Genomic DNA, 26,483 nt, shown 5'->3' with positions numbered 1-26,483 from the left:
CAGCATATGGGTTACAGTCTTCAGCACAAAAGACAATTTAATATAATTCATCGGGAAATAGGTGTCATTGGCGATGTGAGCATTGAACAGCTATTGTTAACTGTACTTCAGGAGGAGGTTGACACTTTATTAAACAACAGCAATCAGTGTGCTGTTAGGTAGTGAACTCCAATTTTCATACCCAGTGACAATTTGATTTTACATGTCAGGATATTGTGCAGCTTGGAAGGTACTTGTAGATGCTGGCGTTCCTTTTTACATTTGCAACTCAAAGTAAAGGTTGCAAATTTGGAAATTGCTGTCCAAGTAACTGTGGTGGATTTCATTCATATATTTATAGATGATACACAGTGTAACCAAGTTACTTGACTGTTAGAGGGAACAAGTAGGTAGAGTGAGTTGATGGGTCCCAGTCCTGAGTGGTGCCTCAAATGGTGTTGAGCTTATTGAGTGTTGATGGAGCAGCACTCTACTTTGTGCCTGGCTTGTAGTAGGATGACTTTGGTGGGTGATTCACCAGGTCAGAACACACAGCCTGTTACCCACATTTTGGGTGCCTGTCAGTGTTGTAAATGTATTGGAACAGCTTAGCTTGATCTCAGGATAGTTCTGAAACACAATTTTTCAGTACCACAGCTAGAAAATCATAGTCTTTTCTGTATCTGGTGCTCTCAGCCATTTCCTAATATCGTGTGGCTAGTTCTGGTCACCGAATTATAGGAAAGATGTCAACAAAATAGAGAGAGTACAGAGAAGATTTACTAGAATGTTACCTGGGTTTCAGCACCTAAGTTACAGAGAAAGGTTGAACAAGTTAGGTCTTTATTCTTTGGAGCGTAGAAGGTTGAGGGGGGACTTGATAGAAGTATTTAAAATTATGAGAGGGATAGATAGAGTTGACGTGGATAGGCTTTTTCCATTGAGAGTAGGGGAGATTCAAACAAGAGGACATGAGTTGAGACCTAGGGGCAAAAGTTTAAGGGTAACACAAAGGGGAATTTCTTTACTCAGAGAGTGGTAGCTGTGTGGAATGAGCTTCCAGTAGAAGTGGTAGAGGCAGGTTCATTTAAAGCAAAATTGTATGGGTATATGGACAGGAAAGGAATGGAGGATTATGGGCTGAGTGCAGGTCAGTGGGATTAGGTGAGAGTAAGCGTTCGGCACGGACTAGAAGGGCCGAGATGGCCTGTTTTCGTGCTGTAATTGTTACATGGTTATATATATGGTTATATGTGGAGTGAATCAAAATGGCTGAAGATTAGCTTCTGTGACAAAATGGACCTCAGAAGTAAGCAACAATGGATTATCTGTTTGGTACATCTATCTGACAATGGTTACAGATGTTTCACCCTGGACTGAGACACTGCTAGTGGTGGGGATGTTCACTGGAGCTTTGTATCTATTATTTGTTTTATTATCCAATGTCATTCACAGATGAATGAGGAAGATATCACCAGTATTTTGTCTCTTTTGTCCATGGTGTGTTGCTTCTGTTGTTTAATGTGCAGACAGTACTGTGTAATGGGTTGGTACCTCATTTAGATTATGTTTAATGAGGTGATTTGAGTGGTTGGTAATGGATTGAATAAAATCCCGCCTTCCAGCTACATTGAAATCTTTGCATTTCCCTACCACTTGAACCGGTGCACTGATGATGTCATAGTCTCAGCTCCTTGCTCCATCCTGTCCCACCTGGAAAACAATGTCTCATACATTGTTCATCAACGTCAGCTCAGCATTTAATAAGATCATCCTTCTGAGACTATCCTTGTCGAGATTCAAAACCTCTCACTGGGTCTCAACAGCCTCTCTGTAACTGGATCTTAGACTTCTTGACAGAAAGACCCCAGTCAGTCTGAGTTGGCAGCAACATCTCAAGCTCCATCACGCCGAGATCTGGTGCGACCCAGGGCTGTATGCTCAATGTGCTGCTGTTCACACTCCTGACTCATGCCAGATCCAGCTCAAACCACATCATCAAATTCCCTGATAATACAACAGTGATTGTCCTCATCAACAAGTACATGTTAGTACATGTTCGGCACAGCTTTGTGGGCCGAAGGGACTGTAATGTGCTGTAGGTTTTCTACGTTTCTAACAACAATGATTCATTGGCATACAGAGAGGACGTAGAGAGGTTTGTTCAATGGCGGAGAATAATAACCTGATTCTCAATGACAACAAAAGAGATGATTATGATCCTCAGGAAGGCACAGGTTGACCACTCTCCATGTGATAGGTACTTCCCAAAGGAACTTACAGTGTCACAGTAACATTACAAGTGCACAGATATAAATATTAGAAGAGAAGTAGAAAGAAGAATAAGTTACCACGAACAGTCTAGCAGAAGGGGGTCATCACTTCCCCAGCTATAGGTCGACTTATTGTAGAGCCTAGTGGCTGAGAGTAAGAAATCTCTCATTTAGCACTCTTTAGAGCAGAGCATTTGTTGTAGTCTATTACTAAAAGTGCTCCTCCGTTCAGCCAATGTGGCATGCAGAGGGTGAGAAACATTGTCCAGAATTGCCAGAATTTTCCAGAGGGTCCTTTGTTCTACCACAGCCTCCAGTGTGTCTGGTTTGACACCTATCACAGAGCCAGCCTTTCTAATCAGTTTATTGAGTCTGTTGGCATCAGCCAAGTTGATGCCATTGCCCCAACACATCACCATATAGAAGTGGAGAGAGTGAAGAGCACAAAATTCTTGGGTGTGCACCAATGGACGATCTAACCTGTCCCCACACCACTTCTCACTAGACAAGAAAGCACAGCAGTGTCTACACTTTCTGAGGAGACTAAAGTGTGCAAAGCTCCCCATCCCATTCTAACCGCTTCCTACAGGAGCACCATCAAGAGTGTCATGTCTTGCTGCACTATTGTGTGGTATGGAAGCTGCGAGTCAGCAAACTACAAGACACTAGAGAACTTAGTAAAAACATCCAAGAGGATAACAGGGGTCTCCTTTCCCACTACTTGTGACATTTATCAGGAGAGTTGTATATGAAGGGCCTGAAGCATTGTGTAGGATCCCTACCACCCAACCCACAATTTTTATGATCCACTACCATCAGGAAAGAAGTACAGGAGCATCAGGACTAGGACAGCAAGACTGGAGAACAGCTTCTTCCTTCAGGCTGTGAGACTAATAAATACCCTGCCACCACCAAGATCCCTCACTAGGACCTCAAACTGCTTACTGTTACTATTTACCTGTGCTGCACGCTACATGAACTTTGAATTATATTTTAACAGATTGAGTAATTTTTTTGTTTTATGTGCTGTGTGTGATATATGCTTTGTGGGTGCACAGTTATCTGGAGGAAGGTTGTTTCAGTTGATTGTGTATATGTACAGTCAGATGACAATATACTTGGACTTGACAATTAAATTGACTAGAGCCAGCAGCTTAGACAAGGAGATGTTATCAGAGCTTAGGCATGGTGTTTTTGTAGAATTACAAATGACGCTTCGCTGCTTTTGATTTCAGGCAGAAATAGAGAAGCTGCCAGTTCTAAGCAAGGCAATGACAGCATGAGTCAAAATGAGTGATTTTAATGATAACATTCAAAGAACAAAGAGAAGAGCGAACAGTTGAATTAATCTGTTTTCTTCCATTTTTCTTTTGTAGAAGTTTAAGTTGCCAGAGGATAACGCTTCACAAAAATCTATTTTTCTCATTTGTCTGTAACTCCATTGTCACTATCATCTCGCTAACAGCTGTGGCAAATAACCAAAAGTTTGTTGAAAGTAATCCGGTAAGTTTATCAGACAGTTATTGAAAAATACAGTGATTAGTTTGATATCTGAAGGAAAGCAAAAGCTTGTTTTTAAACCTTGCGATATTTACAGTTCCAGAATATCATAATGTGCTTCACACTTCATTGAAGGGTAGTCATTATTGTAATGTAGCAAATGCAAATTTGTACAAAACTACAGAAACAACTGAATGATGAATATAAGATAATCGGATTCTGGTAAAAACAACTGAAAGGTAATAGAGGAACTGAGGGAAGACACAGGTCTTCTGTGAAATTTTACCAGGGCATTTTTCACAGCTTTCTTCAAAGGTGGATGTGAACATTGTTTCTTGTCCCGTGTTCTGGATGACATCTCTGATAACGAAACACTCTCATAACTGCATTAGCATATAAGTGCAGACTCCTGTGCTCATTTTCTGAAGTAAGACTTGAACTCTGAACCCTTTGCCTCAGAGGTGAGAGCATCAAAGTCCTGAATGTTTCTGGTGGAGGAAAACTGCCACTGAATGAACAACTTTTTTTATACTGCTCCTCTAATGTAGCAAAACATCACAAGGTGCCAAATACAAGTAATGGAGGGGTGGCACAATATTATACCTTGACCTAGGTTCAATGCACAACTCAGAATTTGCCCGTTTTGTTTGTGAGCAGGTTGGAGGAACTGGATCTTCCTTCATTTCAAAGACCTGTGGTTCAGTGGGTTAATTGTCCACTGTAAATTGCCCTAGGTGAGTGATAGAATGTGGAGCTGGGTGGGAGGTGTGCCCTTGATAAGAATGTGGGCATAAAAAAATGGAATTAATATAGGACAGTTGATGGTTGGAATGGATTTGATGGGCCAAAAGGTCTGTTTAATCACTGACGCTAGGTTTTAACACAATTTCATAAAAAAACTTTCAGGCAAGTGTCCAAAAGATTGTCCTAGGTAACTCGTCTAAGAATTTGGAACAACTTAAAGGAGGAAAGAGTGGAATGAGGGTACAAAGATTTAGTGAACAATTATAGAGCTTCTGGCTTGGTAGGTGAAAGCATGATTATTGACAGCAGGGGCAATTACATCAAAGAATAATCAAGGAGGAATGTAGAAATGTGAGTAGGTTGTGGGGCTGGGGAGTGAGAGGCATGACTGTGAACAGTTTAGTTACAAGGCTGAGAATTTTATAAACAAAACACTGCATTACTGCATGCTACTGTAGTTCAGAAAGCATGAGGCTAATGGACTTCATATGATTTGGAACTCAGGCAGTCGGGTTTAAGTGACCACACATTCACAAATGATAGAAGGAGAAAGCCTGGCGCGAAGTGTAACACAATCATTGTATCCTCTACTGAGACTCAGTACCCTTGGATAATCCTTGTCCAGGAAGGACTACGACAGGGATAGAATCTGATGCAGTTACAGTGGTGGAAGTGCGAGGAAAAGCTCATCACTAATGCTGCTAACAACCTGTTTCAGTTTCACTTATACACATTCCACAAAGTGTTGAAAAAAAATGGACAACTATGTAGGACTCTTCAACAAATGGCCCGTGACCATGGAGAAGATGAAAGGGTCAGTTTTCTGGAGAGTGATGCAACCTTTAGGCTTGCCCTGGCGTTTCTGCATTGTCTTTTGCTCTACACAGTTATGTTACTCCCCGAGTGGTAGATAGGTAAATGCAGATGGGTGATTCTGCGGCAAGACCATTAATCAGTACGCGAGAAAAGTGTATCAGAATCCTGTAATGTTATGGAATCTACTGAGCTTGTTTAAGCTGCGTCCATCTATTTTAATGACAGCAAGAATTGTTCAGCAAAAGTGAATTGCATTTGTTAGTCTTCTATTGCCTTATTCCCATGGGTAACAGTTCTCAAACCTGACTTCTTTCTGTTTTTGTGGAAGTGCAGGTTACTGACAGTAGTTCCCAATTAACTGAGAAATTAAACAGAAATATCTGCTCACAAAATACTAAATAACAAAAATGCATTTGACTACCAAGTTCTGATTTTCAGCTTATGTACGTATTTGCGTACATTTTTCACATTTGCTAAATCCCATGAAAGTGAAGAATGACAGGCATAATTTCTATCAGAAATATGTGTTAAATATGTTTATTTGATTTTAATCTAGTAGTGCAATTGATCCCAATATTACTATAACAAAAATAGTAATTCAAAATTATTTGACTCTCAATATTAATATCCTTTATACTTCTGGCCAATGAAGTCATAGAAACAGCGCAGCACACAAACAGGCCCTTCAGTCCATCTAATATGCACCGAACCATTAACCTGCCTAAACTTCTGCCAGTGTTTTGATGGAAGTAAATTATACACTACAAATTACTTTAGGTCAAAAATAAACATGAGATTTTGAAAGATTACACTTCTAAAAATATTCTTTAAAATAAAAATCAAAGCTACCAGAAAAGCATGAAAATAATTTGATCTTGCTTAGAGTGTCACCAAGTATTCACAGAACTCTTTTCACCTGCTGTGTTCTCATGACAGTAATGATTATTGATCTTAATCTTGCTGGCAGATATGGTTTAGCTTTGGAAATAATGTTCCCATCAGACAGAAATTAATGAGTTTTATATACAGTATTTCCAGCAACAATCAATGTGTTGTTCCCATCTTTCCAGCTTAAAATTAGATTAATATTCTGTATACTTTATCTTAGAGTCAATCAGTACAATGAAAGACCATTCGGCCCATTTTAATTTATGTGACTCTTTGAAAGAGCATCCTAATTGGTCTCATTCCTTTGCACATTCACATAACCTTTCAATCCTTTCCACTTCAAGCATACATCCATTGCCATGACAATAAAACATGCTAAACAACTTAAAAAAAACATAGTTGTTAACTTGGGTGTAGAGGTCAAAGTGACTAGCTGTCTTTAATTGCATAGTCCTATGGCACTATTGAGACTTCAAGGAAGTGACTTCGAAATTCCCAGGAGGTTATCTGAAATGTTACTTTGGGCTAGTAAAGCAAACCAAGACAGAACAGGTGGGGCTCTTAAACTAGGAGACCAAGGGATGCCCCTGATAATCGGCTTGAAAATAGACAAAAGTTTTGCTCCAGTAAGGTGTTAGAAAAGCAAAATAGGAGACCATAAATATCAGGATCCAATAGAAATTTAGGAGAAATATTTTCGCTTGAAGAGTGAAAAGAGTGCAGAAATACAAGATAAGTTGAATGTTCAATTGGTTATCAGACAAGGAAAAGAAGGAAATGTTATGTCAAAGGTTTAAGGAGAACAAACACTTCTCATTATGTCTCCTATTTTTGTGCAGTTTTCTCTCCAATATCACCTTTGCCAATTACACTTGAATTTTACCACCCTGTTTAAAATGTCCTTTAGCATGGCTGCATCAAAATTTTGTTTGCACCTCAGCTACCTCTCTTCTATTCTTCCATCGATATTTGCTTGAGCTAAGTTCAGTGGTGTTCTGAGCCTGTCAATAAAATTATGGAGTCACCAGAGGTGTAGATGCTGGAATGTGGAACAGCTGGAAAAATCAGTGGCTCAGCCAGGGGCAAAAGGACAGTAAAAATTTTGGGAAGAAACCTGTATACTGTATAAGAGTGTAAAGGGAGGATAGTCAGTATATATAGGTGAGAGGGAGGGGTGAGACAGAAGTTGGAAGCTGATAAGTGGAAGCAAATAAGAGGAACGATGGACAGATAGAACCATAAGGGGAAGGGGGTCAGAAGGGGGTGGTTGTGGGAGACTCAGGTATGTGGGTAATGAACACTTGGAATGAGGTGAGGGAGCATGATTCACCTAATTACCAATGGAGGGTGGGGGGGATGAATAGAAAAGGTGAACAAGGAGACACCCTAGGTGAACAGGTTTCAGTGAGAAGAGAATACAGGTGGAGTGGATTATCTGAAATTGGAAAAATCAGTATTCGTGCTATTGGGATGAAGGATACACAAGCAGAATATGAGTTTTTATTCTAGTTTGTGTTTGGCCTCACTGTGGCAGTGGAGAGGACTAAGGACAGGTCAGTGTGGGATTGGGAAGGAAAGTTGAACTGACACACAACCAGAAGCTCAGGATAGCCAGATTTGGTCTCCTTGGTGTAGAAAGGCCTCGTCACAAATACTAAATGCAATGGACCGATCTGGAGAAGGTGCATATGAATCTCTGCCTTACCTGGAAGGTCTGTTTAGGTCCCTGGATGATGGTGAGGGTGTAGGTATAATGAAAAGTGTTGCATCTCCTCTGGATAAATACAGAGGAAAGAATTGATTCATTATTTTACTGAATTGAGTCAAAAAGTGAAATTGCCCGTAAGTCAAGAACTGGATATACACTCAGTGGCCACTTTATTAGAGACACCCTGTACCCAATAAAGTGGTCACTGAGTGTATGATCATGGTCTTCTGCTACTGTAGCCCATCCATTTCAAGGTTTGATGTGCATGCATTCAGAGACACTCTTCTGCACACCACTGTTGTAACACGTGGTTATTTGAATTACTGTTGTCTTTCTGTCAGCTTGAACCAGTCTGGACATTCTCTTCTGAGCTCTCTCATTAAAAAGGCTCATTTTCATCCACAGACCTGCTGCTCACTGGACGTTTTTTTTTGCTTTTCACACCATTTTCTGTAAACTCTAGAGACTGTCGTGCATGAAATTACCAGCAGCTTCGAAGATACTCACATCACCCCCATCTAGCACCATGGTCAGAGTCACTCAGATCACATTTCTTCCTCGTTCTTGTGGCCTGAACAACAACTGAAACTCTTGACCATATCTGCATGCTTTTGTGCATCGAGTTTTGCCACATGATTGGCTCATTAGGTATTTTCTTTAATGAGTAGGTGTACAGATGTACCTAATAAAGTAGCCACTGAGCATAATGTCAATGACACAATGTGATCCAGAAAACTTGTGGTTAGGTTAAATACATAGATAATGTTAAATACACAGATATATAGCTAGGATGCCTAAGGCTTTTCCACAGTGTTAGATTCTTCAATATGGAGCATAGAGTGAGTTTGTAGATCTGGCAGGAGCAAAGAATGTTGGGAATGGTGCAGATGGAGTATTGCAGGTGGGCTGTGGGACAGGTGGCAGAGAAGGAATGCCAGGGGCGGTGGGGAAGGAGTGTTGTGGGTGCAAGCACACCCAGCCCTGAAATACCAGACAAGATTTGATTCCAGACAACTGGTTTACTGATCATTAGAGAATGTCTCTCTCGTACTTCTCGCTCCCTCCCCTTTTCCCAACATTGATTCCCTTCTCCCTGCCCTCCTCCACCCCCCCCCCCCAGTTCACAATGCTGATGCATATCTGAGTCAGGTTTATCATCACTCATATATGTCATGAAATTTGTCCATTTTTGTTGCAGCAGTACAGTGCAATACACAAAATTACTACAGTGCTGTGCAAAAGTCTGAGGCACCCTAGCTACATAGATGTGCCTAAGGCTTCTGCATGGTATTGAAAATGATCCTTTTCAAAAGGGGAGGTGTAGATTATGGTGCTTGTGTTTGACATGTGCTCACAAGGTCAGTGTAGTTGGAGAGAATGCAAATAATATCAAAGCATATCTTAGTAGCTCTCCATATCTCGTAGTGATTTGTTGCATTCCTGGCAGCTCACATGGTTGGAATGAGAACCTACACACATGCACAAGAATCAACACAAACAGTTATATGGCTTGCGCTGACAGAGTTAATACTGAATCAGCAGACTTGGCATGCAGGATGTGACAACAGAAGGCCAACGCATTCAAATTAGGTTATTCAATTTTTCGATGGAGAATTCACTTCAAAACTTTTTTTAGAGTTAAAGTTCAAATACATCTGCTTTCTCAAAAATAGTTTCTAAATGTTTTGTTAATTGCAGTGGGAAAATAAATTTCAAGAGAAAGTGAATTTTCTGATCTTTGAAGTGGGTTAATTTTCTCCAGTCACTGCCACTTTTTTGTTATATGAGGAAGGACTAATAAAGTTCTGTAATCCTGAACAACCATTTTTTCTTTGTACTTTTTAAAGTCTCTGTACTTTATTTCATTCTTATAATAAACAGTTTATTCCCTGTATTTCTGATACAAGATTAATTAAAGGAGGACAATCAACATAACTAAATGGCCTTAGCTTCCTTATTTTCTTTCATCCAGGCTCAATTTCTGTCGACCATAGTAATAATTGTTCCCAAGTGTTGCTAGGCTGCATGGAAACGCAGGAGAAATGTGCTTTGCTGTTTGCTCGGGTCATCCTCCTAGCTAATTACAGAACAGTTTCCAGTTTTGGATCGGTATAATTAACTATCACCCACTACTTTACGTTATGTAATTATAAAGAAAGAGCTATTGCTTGGATAGCACAGGCTGCTTTCCATGCCTCGAATAAAATCTTTGCCACAAACTTAAACTATATTTAATGCTGACTTTGCTTCTCAAAGTTACCATAGTTTCATCTTGGGCCAAGTGAGGTGCCCCACGCACAGTCTTAATGTAAGTCTTTTTACCTTGCAGATCAGCTGTAAAGTGTGTTCATTCATCCTTTTGTACTTAATGGGCTGCAATTATTTCTGGATGCTGTGCGAAGGCATTTATCTTCACACGCTGATTGTTGTTGCTGTCTTTGCTGAGAAACAACACTTGGTATGGTATTATCTTCTTGGATGGGGTAAGTACTTTCCAAAGCTCTGTACTGTCAGTTATATCACCCTTGAAACTCTGAAATTCACACAGCATTTAGCTATTTAATTGCATTGCATTACATTAATGTTTGTGGAATGCTTACACAGTTTTTAATTTTATCAAGAAAAAGCTTGTCATTCTGAAAATGATCATCTTTATTTGAAATTAGATACATAATGATAGTTCAAAGTAAATTTGTTATCAAAGTACATATATATCATCATATGCCACTCTGAGATTCATTTTCATGCAGGGATTTATAGTAAACACCAAAATACACGCACAACGGACTCAATGGAAGACCAAGTATGATATAGGTAGACTACCAGCTAAAGTGCAAAAGACAACAAACTGCAAATACAAAAGAACCAGAAATAATAACAATAATAATGATAGTAACAAGCAATAAGTATCAGGAACATGAGTTGTATAGTCCTGAAAAGTGAGTTCATGGGTTGTGGAATCAGTTCAGTGTTGTGTTGAAGTGACACTTGCTCTATACTGCTGCTGAAAAACAACACATTTCATGACGTATATTTGTGACAATTCTGATGTGAGATACCATCTGTGGAGAGAAACACTTAATATTTTGGGTGCATGGCCAACTGTGTCATTAATTGAAACATTGACTGTTTCTCTCTCCACAAATGCTACCTGATCTGTTTTATGTTCCCAGCATTTTCTGTTTTAATATTGGGAGAGTCCTGGATTTTGTCATTCCCTCTGTATTGGAAGTCTCGGGGAAAAAAAAAACTCAGGCTTCATGTAGGCTGGCCAAAGGGAGAAGTTGGGAAATTTGTAACCAGAAGGGAGAGTAATTCAGGATACATTGAGAAGCACTTCTGGGACCAGTGGAAGGTTCGAAGTAAACTTATTATCAATGTACGTACAGTATATATCATTATATACTACACTGAGAATCACTTTCTTGCAGTCATTCACAGCAGGAAAGAGAAACACAATAGAGTCAATGAAAAACTCCACACAAGCAAACATTGACAAACAACCAATGTGCAAAGGACAAAACGCAAATAACACAATAATTAAGTAAATAAATAATACTGAGAGCATGAGTCCTCAGACCTCGAAAGCCAGTCCATAGGTTATGGAATCAGTTCAGAGTTGAGGTGAATGAACTCAACAACACTGGTTCAGGAGACCGATGGTTGACAGGTAGTAACAGTTCCTGAATGCGGTGCCATGGGACCCAAAGCTCCTGTCCCTCATTGGGTCATGAGGAAAAGCTGCCAGCTTTCTCTGCTGGCAGCTGATGCCCATTATGTACAGTGCACACACAATTTACAAAGTTATATTTCACATGTTATTCCGCATTCTTTTACAATGGGCAATTAACACATAATTAAGGTAAGATTCTGAATTTTAAAGAGGCCTTTCCCAGATACTTAAGGTGCCCAGTGACATGGCATGGCCGTTCAAAGTAAATTTATTATCCATAAGTCACCATATGCAACCCTGAGAGTAATTTTCTTGCAGGCATACACATAAGTACAAAGAAACACAATGAAGGACTATACACAAACAAGACAGACAAACAACCAACGTGCAAAAGTTGACAAAATGTGCAAACTCAAAAAGAAATTTTAAAATAATAATAAATAAGTAAGCAATGAAGCAATAAATATAGACAAAGGAGATGAAGAGCCCTTGGTCATATATTTCCCTCCATATCTGCAGCATTAGGAAATGTGAGTGGAAGGCAGCTGAACCCACTCAGTGGGAGTACATCTTCTGATGTACCAGGAATAAAACATATCTAAGCATTCATTTTTTTCTCTCTATTGACATCCTGGTAACATTCAAGGAAATTGGTCATTAGTGGTTTCTATGGAGACTCTGTTATTGTAACCAGTGGTGTTCCTGAAGGTTAATGTATACAGTGCTCTATTAACTTTACATTACACAAAGGAAACTACAGGCTGCCTACTGCAACCCCTACAGAACAGATCAGTGAACATAGTCTATGTTGCAACCAGTTATGTTGATCACTGAAACTAATTAATTCTGTATTCTGCAGGTTTCCCACTCATTCCTGCCATAATACATGCAATAGCAAGAGTCTTGTATTACAATGATAAGTAAGTAGCTTTTTGTTTATGTGTGTGTATTTTTGCATTTCAATAAAAGAGATGATATATATCTTTTGATGAAAAAAGGATTCTACTCACATTTTGAATTGAATCTCTTACACACAGCTGTTGGATTAGTTCAGAAACTCATCTGCTATTTATCATTCATGGTCCTATTTGTGCAGCATTACTGGTAAGTTTACATGAGAAGTAAGTGTAATCTGTTTACCAAAAAAAGATGGTAGAACAATGGAATATCTATTATGCAAACAGCACAATTACAAAGAAAGTGTTTACATCTGGAAAATCCTAACAGTTGTTTTTGTATCTGTAGGTAAACTTGTTTTTCTTGCTGAACATCGTGCGTGTCCTTATAACCAAGTTGAAAGTGACGCACCGAACAGAATCCAACCTGTATATGAAAGCTGTGAGGGCAACCCTGATATTAGTCCCACTGCTTGGGATCCAGTTTGTCCTGTTCCCATGGAAGCCAGAAGGCCGAATAGCTGAAGAAGTCTATGACTATTTGATGCATATTTTAATGCATTATCAGGCAAGGCATATTTTTTTTCAAGCTTAATTTGAAGGGTCTCGGCTGCTTACTTCTGGCCATAAATGCTGTCTGCTCTTGCTGAGTTCCTCCAGCATTTCGTGCGAGTGTGGCTGTGGATTTCTAGCATCTGCAGATTTTCTCTTGACTGTTAATTTTTTTCCTGCTTTCCCCACACCTGAAGCCGATGTTAATATTTCTAGAAAAATAAATACATTGTTAGAGGAGCCTGGCGGCATTTTTGTCCCATGCATGATTCTCTCAGTGGGAAACACGTCCTTTCTGAAGTGCACAAAACATGTAATAAATTAGCAACTACTATATTAAATCACTGGAACCATATTTTAGAAGACCAGTGTAATGGTTATCCTTGTAATTCTGCATATTTACAACATCTATGGTGTAAACCTTGATGACCTGCAGGGAGAGTGAGGAGGTGATGGAGAGGAGCTGTAGGCAGGTAGTCACACTCGGGCCTCAGGATATGGACAAGTGGTAACAGTCAAGAGAAGGAAGGGCAAGAGTCCAGATACTAGAGAGTACCCCAGCAGCTGTCCCCCTTAACAATCAGTACTCCTGTTTGAGTACTTTTGGGGGGGGGGGAATGGCCTACCTGGGGGAAGCAACAGTGGCCATGCCTCTGGCACAGAGTCTGGCCCTGTGGCTCAGAAGGGTAGGGAAAGGAAGAGAAAGGCAGCAGTAATACGGGACTCTGTAGTCAGGGGGTCTGACAGGTGGTTCTGCGGACACAGGAAACAAACAATGATGGTAGCTTGTTTCCCAATTGCCAGGGTCCGGGATGTTTCTGATTGCGTCCACGATATCTTGAAGTGCGAAGGTGAATAGCCAGAGGTTGTGGTACATATTGGTACCAATGACATAGGTAGGAAAAGGGAGTAGTTCCTGAAAACAGACTACAGCGAGTTAGGAAGGAAGTTGAGGAGCAGGACCTCAGAGGTAGTAATCTCAGGATTACTGCCTGTGCCACATGACAGTGAGTATAGGAATGGAGTGAGGTAGAGGATGTATGAGGGATTGGAGCAGGGGGCAAGGTTTCAGATTTCTGGATCATTGGAACCTCTTTTGGAGCGGGTGTGATCTGTACAAGAAGGATGGGTTGCACTTGAATCCAAGGGGGACCAATATCCTGGCAGGGAGGTTTGATAAGGCTGTCGGGGAGAGTTTATGCTAGAATTTCTGGGGGGTGGGAAGCAAACTGAAGAGATGGAGGAAGGGGCTGTTGGCTCACAAATAGAAAAAGCTTGTAGACAGTGTGAGAGGGAGGATAGGCAGGTGATAGAGAATGGATGCACTCAGACTGATGGTTTGAGATGTGTCTATTTTAATGCAAGAAGTATCATGAACAAAGCAGATGAGCTTAGAGCATGGATCAGTATTTGGAGCTATGATATTGTGGTCATTACAGAGACTTGGACAGCTCAAGGGCAGGAATGGTTACTTAGAGTGCTAGGCTTTAGATGTTTCAGAAAGGACAGGGAGGGAGGCAAAAGAGGTGGGGGTGTGGCACTGCTGATCAGAGATAGTGTCACGGCTGCAAAAAAGGAGGAAGTCATGGAGGGATTGTCTACTGAGACTCTGCAGGTAGAAGTTAGAAACAGGAAGGGGTCAATAACTCTACTGGATGCTTTTTATAGACCACCCAATAGTAACAGAGACATTGAAGAGCAGATAGGGAGAGAGATTCTGGAAAAGTGTTATAATAACAGGGTTGTTGTGGTGGGAGATTTTAATTTCCCAAATATTGATTGTCATCTTCCTAGATCAAGGGGTTTAGATGGAGTGGAGTTTGTTAGGTGTGCTCATGGAGGTTCCCTGATGCAATCTGTAGATAAGCCTACAAGAGGAGAGGCTGTACTTGATCTGGTTTTGGGAAATGAACCTGGACAGGTTTCAGGTTTCTCAGTGGGAGAGCATTTTGGAGATAGTGATCACTATTCTTTTTTTTTGTAATTTATTTTTAATTGAAGTTTATCATCAAACAAACATTTCCATAAGATGTATTTCAAATACTGTACATATATATTATATAATTGTATTTGTCACAAATCTCCACATAATAATTATCGGCGGTATACACTTATAGAAAGGAAAAGAGGGAAAGAACAATCGAAATAAGAAAACTATATACAAAGTAGGGAGTGATCTTTTTTTTAACAACATATTCATTGACTTGTGAGAATAAAATCAGGCCTATGAGATGTTATGTAGTTAAACCATTTTTCCCAGTATGAATCAAATTGTTCCAATTTATGATTAACAGATACTGTTATCTTCTCCATTTTGTAAATGCCCATTGTAATTTCCATCCATACCTTTAAAGTTGGGCTCTCCTGTGATAACCATTTCCTGGTAAGGGCCTTTTACCAGCCACCAGCAGTATATTCATTAAATATTTATCTCTTTTCAACCATTCTTCAGGTATATCCCCAAAATATATGGTCTTACTCTCTAAGGGTATTTCACATTTAAAGATGTTCTGTTGGCCATTATGTATCCCACTCCAATAGTCTTTAATAACGGGGCATTCCCAGAAAGTATGATAATTGTTTGCATTTTGATTTCCACAACTTCTCCAGCAAACAGGTACATTACTATCATAATGGGGTTTCTGATAGGGTGTAATAAAGTGATCACAATTCTATCTCCTTTATAATAACATTGGAAAGGGATAGGAACAGACAAGTTAAGGAAGTGTTTAATTGGAGTAAGGGGAAATATGAAGCTATCAGGCAGGAGCTTGGAAGCATAAATTGGGAACAGATGTTCTCAGGGAAATGTATTGCAGAAACGTGGCAAATGTTCAGGGGATATTTGCGTGGTGTTCTGCTTAGGGACGTCCCAATGAGACAGGGAAAGGATGGTAGGGTACAGGAACCGTGGTGTACAACGGTTGTTGAAAATCTAATCAAGAATAAAAGAAAAGTTTACGAAAGGTTCAAAAAACTAGATATTGATAGAGATCTGGAAGATTATAAGGCTAGCAGGAAGGAGCTTAAGAATGAAATTAGGAGAGCCAGAAGGGGCCATGAGAAGGCCTTGGAGAGCAGAATTAAGGAAAACCCCAAGGCATTCTACAAGTATGTCAAGAGCAAAAGGATAAGCCATGAGAGAATAGGACCAATCAAGTGTGATAATGGAAAAGTTTGTATGAAACTGGAGGAGATAGCTGTGATACTTAATGAATACCTTGATTCACTACGGAAAAGGATCTTAGCGATTGTAGAGATGACAGAGGATTGAAAAGCTTGAGCATATAGACATTAAGGAAGAGAATGTGTTGTAGCATTTGGGAAGTGGCAAGTTGGAAAAGTCTCTGGGACCGGATGAGATGTGCCTCAGGCTACTGTGGGAGGCGAGGGAGGAGATTGCTGAGCCTCTGGTGATGATCTTTGTATTATCAATGGGAATGGGAGAGATTCTGGAGGATTAGAGGGTTGCATCTGTTGTTCCCTTATTCAAGAAAGTGAGTAGAGATAGCCCAGGAAATTATAGACCAGTGAGTCTTACCTCAGTGGTTGGTAAGTTGATGGAGAAGATCCTGAGAGGCAGGATTGATGGATATTTGAAGAGGCATAATATGATTAGGAGTAGTTATCATGGCTTTGTCAAAGGCAGGTTGTGCCTTATGTGCCTGATTTTTTGAGGATGCGACAAAACACATTGATGAGGGAAGAGCAGTAGATGTAGTGTATATGGATTTCAGTAAGGCCTTTGATAAGGTACCCCATGCAAGGCTTATTGAGAATGTAAGGAGTCGTGGGATCCAAGGGGACATTGCTTTGTGGATCCAGAACTGGCTTGCCCACAGTAGGCAAAGAGTGGTTGTAGACAGGTCATATTCAGCATGAAGGTCATTGACCAGTGGTGTACCTCAGGGATCTGTTCTGGAACAGAACAAAATCTCTTCCTGATTTTTATAAATGACCTGATGAGGAAGTGGTGGGATGGGTTAGTAAATTTGCTGATGACACAAAGGTCGGGGTATTGTGAATAGCGTGGAGAGCTGTCGGAGGTTACAGTGGGACATCAACAGGATGCAAAACTGGGCTGAGAAGTGGTAGATGGCGTTCAACCCAGATAAGTGTGAAGTGGTTCATTTTGGTAGGTCAAATATGATGGCAGAATATAGTATTAATGGTAAGGCTCTTGGCAATGTGGAGGATCAGAGGGATCTTGGGGTCCATAGGACGCTCAAAGCTGCTGTGCAGGCTGACTCTGTGGTTTAGAAGGCATACAGTGTATTGGCCTTTATCAACCATGGGATTGAGTTTAGGAGCTGAGATGATAATGTTGCAGCTATATAGGACCCTAGTCAGACCCCACCTGAAGTACCGTGCTCAGTTCTGGTCACCTCACTACATGAAGGATGTGGACACTATAGAAAGGGTGCAGTGGAAATTTACAAGGATGTTGCCAGGATTGGGGAGCTTGCCTTATGAGAATAGGATGAGTGAAATCGGCCTTTACTCCTTGGGGTGGCAGAGGAGGAGAGGTGATCTGATAGAGGTGTATAAAATGATGAGAGGCATTGATCATATGGATAGGCAGAGGCTTTTTCCCAGGGCTGAAATGGCTAACGCGGGAGGGCACAGTTCTAAGATTCTTGGAAGCAGGTACAGAGGAGATGCCAGGGGTAAGTTTTTTTTGCAGAGACTGGTGAGTGCATGGAATAGGCTGCCGGTGATGGTGGTGGAGGCAGATACAATAGTGTCTTTTAAGAGACTCCTGGATAGATACGTGGATCTTAGAAAAATAGAGTGCTATGGGTAACCCTAGGTATTTTCTAAAGTAAGTACATGTTCGGCATGGCATTGTGGGCTGCAGGGGCCTGTATTGTGCTGTAGGTCTATATTTCTATCTAATAGAACTTGAGTTTTAAGGCAACTGCTTTCACTTTTAATGTTGCTCTTTTTAGAGTTGACGGATAGGCTCCCCATTTAAGGATGTGGATTCGAATCTTTGTAATGTACAAGAAAAATATAAGGCATTAGTCAGTGACTTTTGCACTTCCTGAAAAGCCGCAAGGAATAAATAGTTCAATATTTTCATAATTTTTGGTAAATAGTTTTAAAATCTGTCCTCTGTAAAGATGCTGTGGTACAACCATTTTTCTTTATTACATGGTACTACAGGTTTCTGATTATTAATTGTGTTTGGATAAAAATAAAACAAGCCTGGTTCTGTGAAAATGTAAGTTCAGATCCAAGTTCAGGTAACCTGAGACTAGTACTCTACATGAGCTCACTACTCTTCACTTCGACAGCGTACATACAATTTATTAAAATATTAATCGACATCAATATTTGGTCTGATTCAGTTGAATGAAATAACTTAATCAGTAACTTTTTTTGGGTTGGGCTTTTATGTTGGTCAAACTTCTGCTAAACTTCATTCGGTAGGAACATCAATCAGCCATGGCATTCCTCAGTGAATTGATGCATGTTGCCTTACTGTTCTAAGAATGCAAGACACTTTCCAAATATACATATAACTGCCCTTTCTTTCAACATTAGATTATCCTCCCTTGTAGACTTGCTTGTGAAAGCTTCCGGGCACCTGGTGACATTGAATACAAAGTCTAGCCTTCAGGGTCCAACATTCAAATGATGCAAATACTGGGAAGTGTGATGAAAGATATATTTCCTTCATTTGCAACTGGCTTCTGTATAAATTCTGTCCCACCTATCACATGTATTGGGGAAATAGATCAGGATACAGCAATGTGAGGCTGACCACGTCCTCTTGTTCATTATGCCAATCTGATAACGCGCTCTCCAAAGCATGGATAATGTATGAGCAAAATGCTGAGGCTATACCATTTAGCCTGTTTAGCTAACACTCAGCAATGAAATTATGTTTTTTCATATTCTTGTAATTTTTCTTTTCTTAGGGTTTATTGGTGGCTACAATATTCTGCTTCTTCAATGGAGAGGTATTGCATTCTTTTGAATTCTACTCGTTTAGAAAGTTAATTAAGATGAGACCTTTGAGCCTATCCATTTCCTTTTTACTCCCAACTGATTTTGCATATCAGTTCCATTATAATGCCATCCAATCCTTTTAAACTGTCTAAGCAAGTTCTGCATGAAGAGATCCTTCGAGAAATTTATTTTTAGAAAGCCTGCTTCCCAGGCATTATGAGTCTTTGGAAAACCAGAATTAGTTAGGAGTAACTAAACTTTATTAAACATTATAGATTCAGCTTGGTTTTGATCTTCTTGTGTGCTTATTTCTTGAGGTAGAATTTAATTCTTCATGCAATGTCTGCTGTAGGTTATTTGATATGGTCTACAACACAGAAATTTTAAAACGTTCTGATAATTCTATCATTGGGAGATTAAAGAACACTAAAAATAATAAAATGCTTTGCATGCAGCTTACTAGAAATAACCCAAATAAACTATTTAATACAGTATTTTTATGTAAACTTTGGACAAATGCTTTTATGAAGTTAAAAGACATGTATCAAGTTCAATTTGCTTTGCTGAATAGCCATGAAATTATCACGCACAATTGTTATAGACAGTTTTTAAAAATTGCCGCCCTTAATTATAATGAATTATAACTTCTGGCTATATAAATCCTGGAGAGTTTTTAAATCTAGAAGGGGTTTAAATGCAGTTTAGAAATTATGCACATCAAAAAAAGACTTGTTACGTGTTTCACAAAAGAATATAAAGTTAATTTTCATGAAATCAAAACCATAATTTTCCATCATTAGACAAATAAAAAATGAATTGTTATTATGAAGATTTAATGGAGAAAAATTAGTCTTTGGTTGCCAGAGATAAGTGGTATCATATTCATAGAATAACAATAAATATTCTATCACAATAAGTGTTTGTCTATTTAGCAAAGCTGAATTCCCCCCCTATTTTTCATGTTAAAATGATTCATAATATTAGGGAACCCATTGTGAAATGGGACAGAATTCAACCGCTCTGTTCTGTTCTGAAACAAATACTTAACCAATTTCTACTTGATTTATTCCATCAAAATTGCAAATGAAAAACTCTGGACAGAAGTTGCCATGATAGAAATGATAAATGTTGTTCCCTTCTTGTGATAGGTTCAAGGTATTTTAAGACGCCACTGGATGCAGTACAACATTCAGTTTGGAAACAGTCTTACTCACTCAGAAGGTCTACGCTCTACCTCTTGCACTGGAACATCTATCACAGAAGTACATGGGAGCTTGTACAATCATGATCCCAGTAGCGAATATGCAAATGGAAAGAATTTTCATGACATTGAAATCATTGGTGTGAAATCAGGCGAAATGACTGCCTAAAGAAAATTAAGAGTGCTTGCCAGTGATGTGGATTTCAATGACTACAAACTTACTCTTTTCATTCCAGTGGAAGAGCTAGTTCAATCTCCACTGAAAGTTATTTTCATCATCAACCATCCTCTTGTTACTTCCCAATTATTTATTTCACCTGATGAAATAAAAGTCAGAACAGATAAAAACTATGGCCTGTGGCACTGTTGGAAGAAGTCTCTTCCACTGAAATATGAGACTCACAAATATTCTTGTACTCTGGTCTTCACACTAACAGCTGATATTATCTCACAAACTGTCAGGCAGCAGAGGTAGGTGCAATAGTTGATTCTAATTTATCAGAAAGTTGATCTTTGTCCTTAATATTCTGATTATTGTACAATCATTCACTTGTGCCAACATTATTATACAGCTGATCAATTCCAATCTCTGTGTCTGATGTAACTTCAACTGGTGAAGAATAAAATCTTCTTAACATTCCCTCAGGGTTGAGGCTCACTGCCCTAATGATATATTAATTTTATGTTTTCTATATTTTATATTAAAACAGCCTCTTATAATTATCATATAAGAAACCCCTTACAACATAGCTATCTTGCAGTATTGAACTTTTGAATTTCTTGATGCTGGAAAATAGAATAGTATTCAATTATTATCACTTTCTTTTCTCTGTAAATATGATTTGTGAAATTTTGGTGTATTTATTGCTTGGTGAAGAAAACTTGTAACAAAATGTGCAAAGGGTTCTTTTCACATTTTGATCTTTCCTGATAGTGCGACTGTATTTCATATATGACATGTGCAATGTGTATTTGAGGTTATATGCCAAAAAGGGAATAAGCCTTTGCGTTCTCATGTGCCAAGCTTCTCACAGATTCCATCACGACTTGGAATCTATCACTACAATTCATCTGTAGGTGGAGAGAGAGGAGAATCTTTGAGGAAAATGAGGGATTGATCTTCTTCCAGTTGGCTCTAATTAAAAATACTCTATTTACATATTCTATTAGATTTTGTACATTAAAAAAAATTCTAAGCATAACAAAACAATGTGTAGCAACTAAAGCCACTATTTACTCACTAGATGATACAATATTCAGTGTAGATGCAGTTCCCTGGTCCATTAATTCTCTGTTTATGTTTCTTTGCACACGTTGTTTAATCCCATTCATTTGCTGCTTACCCTCCAATTTTTTTTGAAGATTCGTGGACTCTTTCGATGATACCTTCACTTTCATCATTACCTCTCTATCAGATTTTACTTCAAGAAACCAAACTATGAAAAAACATGAAATATGTTACATTGAAGAAAGTATATATAAATGCATATATATTTATACTGGCAATAACAGATTTTCCATTGAAATGGAGGATACTTTTTAAAAATGGTTTATAAGAAATATTAAAAAGCAAAATTTGCATATTTAATGGCAACAAATAATTCAGATTAATAAGTGGCACATATGTCATCATTTCATCTATTTGACAGTTGGCACCTTCAGTTTCCAAACCACTAGATATTTCCACTGTTGCACAATTGTTACCATATGGAAATGATCTTCTGTGACAAATTTTGTCTGCTATAGAGATTAACTGTGGGGATCGAATTAATGCAATGATAGTCGACAGATTGTAAATCTTTCAGAAGGTTTCAGTTTAAAGCATATTCTGTTTCTAAAATCTTTAAAATACAGTTTTCATCCAAACCAAAGTGGATCTTTTTTCTTGAACCTATTATACTGTATGAATGTCATAGCTTACTTTTGGCTATTTTGATTTTCATGTTTATTAATGTTTTCATTGAAATGCTTGTGACCACAGCTGAATGTTTCATTTAGTTACAAACAAAATAATTTGTTAACCATGTGTGATAATGAATATTAGAGTCAAGTACTTAATAAAAGAGTGCTTTCAGTATAACATATCGAAATGACATGCATGTGTGTCTAAATGTGATGGCAGATCTGTGTTTTTGCAGGGTGCTACAACCATAACATTTTAAAGAAAGATATAAAGTTGTTTTTTAGTATTTGAGAGAATTAAGATTAAGTTATTCATGTGGGTGTATGTTGTATTTTCATGGGTTGCAAATTGAACCATTAAAGCCAAATTTTCCAGTGAAATTTAGGGTATTTTTAGAAAAACAGTAGTAGCAGTGTGCACACAAGAGAAAATCTGCAGATGCTGGAAATCCAAGCACCACACACAAAATGCTGGAGGAACTCAGCAGGCCAGGCAGCATCTATGGAGAAAAATACAATTGATGTTTTGGGCTGAGATCCTTCAACAGTATGCTTTCAAATTGCCTCATGTAATGATATTCATAATCTTCCCTGCAAAATGGTCCAATAATGAAGAGACAGATTGTTTGCAGAAGAATCCTAATCCTTTGGGACTTTGGTACCTACAATTTGATCACTGTAATGCTCTACACTCACACTATAATTTCTGCCATCTTCAAACTCAGCAGCCAAACTTACTTTGAGCCAGGCTATTCTCAATCACTTTGGCTGACATATGAATAACATAGCCAAGTTGAGAGAGCCGGAAATGAAAAATGTTTCTTTGTTATCTTATCCTCAGGATATCTGGGATGATATAATAGAACACTGAGATTTGAGCAAAGCCATTGCTTTCAATTCCATTCTTTTTTTTCTAAGAATTATAAAAGATCCCTGCAAGGCTAGGATAAATCGCCCCTGAAAAGTTGATGTTGGAATACTTTATTAAGCCACTGCAATCCCCACAATGAGAATGTTCTCATGCTGTTAGTAGTGTATCCAATTTCTGACCAAAGAACAATGAAGGAATGACATTATATTGCCAAAGCATGATTGGAAAATGACTAGAAGATAGATATGGCTATGATTCCATGTCATGCTACCATGCTTTACATAGTAGAAGAGGTAAGTATTTGGGACATGGCATGAAGAAGTCTTGGAAATGGGTTACATGGACAATACCTTGCCCACTGTATGTCACTAGTGGAGGGAATCAGGAAATTTTCTAATCAAGTGAAAAATATTGTCCTGGATGGTGATGAGCATCTTAAATGGTGGATTAATACTACTCTAGACAAGAAGAAAGAAGTTGTCTAGTCAGGAGGTGAGTCTTTACTGTAGTATACCCAGCTTCAGACCTGGTGGACTTGTAGTCACAGTATTTATACTACTATCATAGATCTTTATTAATATTGCACAACCAACAAGTAAGCAGCTTGAAATAACTTCTAAATTACGCCTTGACTGCAAACTGAGTTAAAAAAAATCCAGAAATTACTTCCTCCATGATTGTAAACAGCAAACATTGGGAATGTACATAAATTGCTTACTTTCTCCTTTGTAGACAGCGCAGAACATATTTTTATATCTGCTGACTTCAGTATAGACTTGTAGAAAACACGAATTGAGCACGATGAAATGAATGGTTTCCATGGAAATATTAAACGTAGATATAAATTAAAAAATGGTATTATGAAGGGTCTTAGTCCAAAATGCTAACTGTTTATTTCTGTGCATAGGGACTGCCTGACCTGCTGAGTTCCATCAGCATTTAAAATGTTTTACTCTGGACTTGCAGCATCTGCAGAATCACGTGTTTATCAATTAAAAATGTCAGCATTCAAGTTTAGTAGGCAGTTCTTCCACAAAATCAGGGTGTTCGACATTTGTCATATATCTATATATCAATACATATGTTCTTTATCTAGCTGAAAATCTTTGTGTGCATCTCTATTCACATGGATTCAGAATAGCAATAATGAATTATTTTGTAAGCATTGCATCATCCATTTTATATATGATAATCCATGATATATTAATCAATGTGCTATTGATGTTTGTGCAGGCAGAAATCTATTAAATTACTTAGAATCAGAAGCCTTGTCCCTTTCACGTACAGTCACATGAAATGCAGTTCTTCCATAACATATGTTAAGAATTCCCATCAGTAGAAATTCAAAGTGCATGTGTTGGATTATATCTCCATGAAATTAAAATGATGCATTTCTCTAACTTTTATTAGGCAAAAAGGTGCTAGTTTCTATACATCAATATCTCATCCATTGTTGTGGATTATTTACATTTTTTCATAAGTCTTAAGGGTATCTAACAGAGCTTATAATTGTCAAAAAGGCACAAAAAGGAATGGTCATGTCTTCCACCACTTAACAATTTTGATGCACAGATTAATGTCTTTAATGTCTGCAATGCTGCTGCTAAGAAGTTAATCTTTGCACCTGTGCATAGTGCATGTGACAATGAGCACAACTTGGATTTCTACATCACTGACACTGACTGCCAAAGCTGCAGACTGCCAAAATAAGGACTGGAACACCATGCCAATCAGAAAATGGGCAAGCGGGCCAGTGAGTGCTGGCACTAGAATCATGACAATTGAACCTTAAATACAGTAATTCCTAAAAATAAAACCCTGAACTATTATTATGTTAAAGCATTATTATTTCTTTGTGAATTTACCAACAATTATTAGCCGTTCAATCAGTAATTTGCTACATTCATTGTGGTTCTGCAAGCCATTCTATAAATAGTGTTAAGCTTAAATATGCATTTTGCAATACCATGACTTATTTCACCTTGACATCACCCAACATAATTTGTGGATTGTATTTGACCTTTGTGCTTTCAACTTTTCTCTGCACTCAATAGGGCAGATACAATAGAGTCTTCTAAGAGACTCTTAGGTACGTGAAGCTTAGAAAAATAAAGGGCTATGCAGTAAGGAAATTTCAGGCAGTTTCTCGAGTAGGTTGCATGGTCAGCACAACATTGTGGGCTGAAGGGCCTGTAATGAGCCGTAGATTTCTAAGTTTCTGTGTTCTAAATGTTAAGCATTTTGAATATGAATGTATAAAGAGAATGAAAAAGATATAGTATACAATTCAAGATATTTAAATTTATCAACTGGTCATGATTTATGCTCAGCAACATTTTTGCCATAGCATATTGAAATAATTTTACTGCAATGGCTACATTACACCTGACTGTATTGACAGTCTTTACAAAATATTCCTGAGCTCAGGGTACTTTTACTTGCTAATTTTAGTATCCAAAGCTTAGGATGAGATAAAAGTATTATTAAAATATTTACACTGAGCATGGTTCAATTTTTGGAAGTGCGTTATAAATTACTTGAAGGGCTTCTTTAGTTCTATATTTAAATGCATAGCAGGCTCTTTTGCTATCTGCAGACCTAGTTCCAAACCAGTGGCCTTGGCAACATGAAATGAAATTTCAATGGAATTTGTTTGCTAGTAAAGAACCAGTGTTAGAAAATAAATTATCATCATTGATCTCTCAGAGAAGCCCTGAAGGGAAATGTCAATATGATTGTGTGGTGATCACTTCCTCCAACAGTGACAGGTAATGAAAACAGAACTTTGAATTCTCAGGATTTCAATTATGAACCAATGGATTGTACAGTCCTAATCACGGAATATATTAATTGAGCTCTGCAGCACAGAAACAGGCCATTTGGCCCATCTAATCTGTGCCAAGCTGTTGTTCTATCTAGACTCATCAATCTGCACAACCATAGCTCTCCATATTCCTCGCATCCATACTTACCAAAACTGCACTTAAATATTGAAATTAAGACCACATCAACCACTTCCACTGGCAGCTGATTCCACACTTGCAGCACTGTCTGAGTGAAGAAAATCTCCCTCAGGTGGCTTTTAAATATTTCAACCTCAGTGGAAAAGCCATCTTGCTTTAAACCTATCTATACTCCTCATCATTTTGTGTATGAAAATGACAAGATCTTTACGAGCATTGATGAACAGAGTGATTCTGGGGTCTGAGTACTGTACACAGCTCCCTAGAACTGGCTATACTGTTTGATAAGGTAGTAAAGATGTAGGCTTGTTTGCCTTCATTAGTCGAGTCCAAATCCAGAAAATTATGATACAATATTATAAAATTCTGGTTAGGCCACAGTTAGAGTATTGCATTCAGTCTGCTCACCTTGTTATATGGATGTGCAAGTTTTGAAGAGGCTACAGAGGTTTACCAGAGGCTGTTTCCTTTAGGGCAGCAGAGGCTAAGGGGGCATTTGATAGAAGATCATAAAATTATGCAAGGCATAGATAGTGTACGCACCCACTAACTTTTTCATAGT

The 26,483-nt window shown here is 38.5% G+C and overlaps 1 protein-coding gene across 6 annotated transcripts in view; it reads left to right on the top strand.

Annotated features, from left to right (window-relative positions):
* LOC132392655 (calcitonin gene-related peptide type 1 receptor-like) overlaps nucleotides 1-24,739 on the top strand; it is a 91,488-nt gene extending 66,749 nt beyond the window's left edge. For all 6 annotated transcript variants that reach the window (XM_059966830.1, XM_059966831.1, XM_059966828.1 and 3 more), the window contains 7 exons: nucleotides 3,629-3,755; nucleotides 10,238-10,391; nucleotides 12,441-12,501; nucleotides 12,619-12,685; nucleotides 12,827-13,045; nucleotides 18,954-18,995; nucleotides 20,133-24,739. In XM_059966830.1, the coding sequence (XP_059822813.1) occupies nucleotides 3,629-3,755; nucleotides 10,238-10,391; nucleotides 12,441-12,501; nucleotides 12,619-12,685; nucleotides 12,827-13,045; nucleotides 18,954-18,995; nucleotides 20,133-20,354 (892 nt within the window). In that variant the 3' untranslated portion in view covers nucleotides 20,355-24,739. The remainder of the gene's footprint in view (nucleotides 1-3,628; nucleotides 3,756-10,237; nucleotides 10,392-12,440; nucleotides 12,502-12,618; nucleotides 12,686-12,826; nucleotides 13,046-18,953; nucleotides 18,996-20,132) is intronic.
* Nucleotides 24,740-26,483: the final 1,744 nt, after the last annotated feature.

Source organism: Hypanus sabinus, chromosome 4 (assembly GCF_030144855.1).
Source record: "Hypanus sabinus isolate sHypSab1 chromosome 4, sHypSab1.hap1, whole genome shotgun sequence".
Taxonomy (NCBI): Eukaryota; Metazoa; Chordata; class Chondrichthyes; order Myliobatiformes; family Dasyatidae; genus Hypanus; species Hypanus sabinus.
The sequence above is the reverse complement of the archived record's forward strand: the minus strand, read 5'-3'. Positions and strand labels throughout refer to the sequence as shown.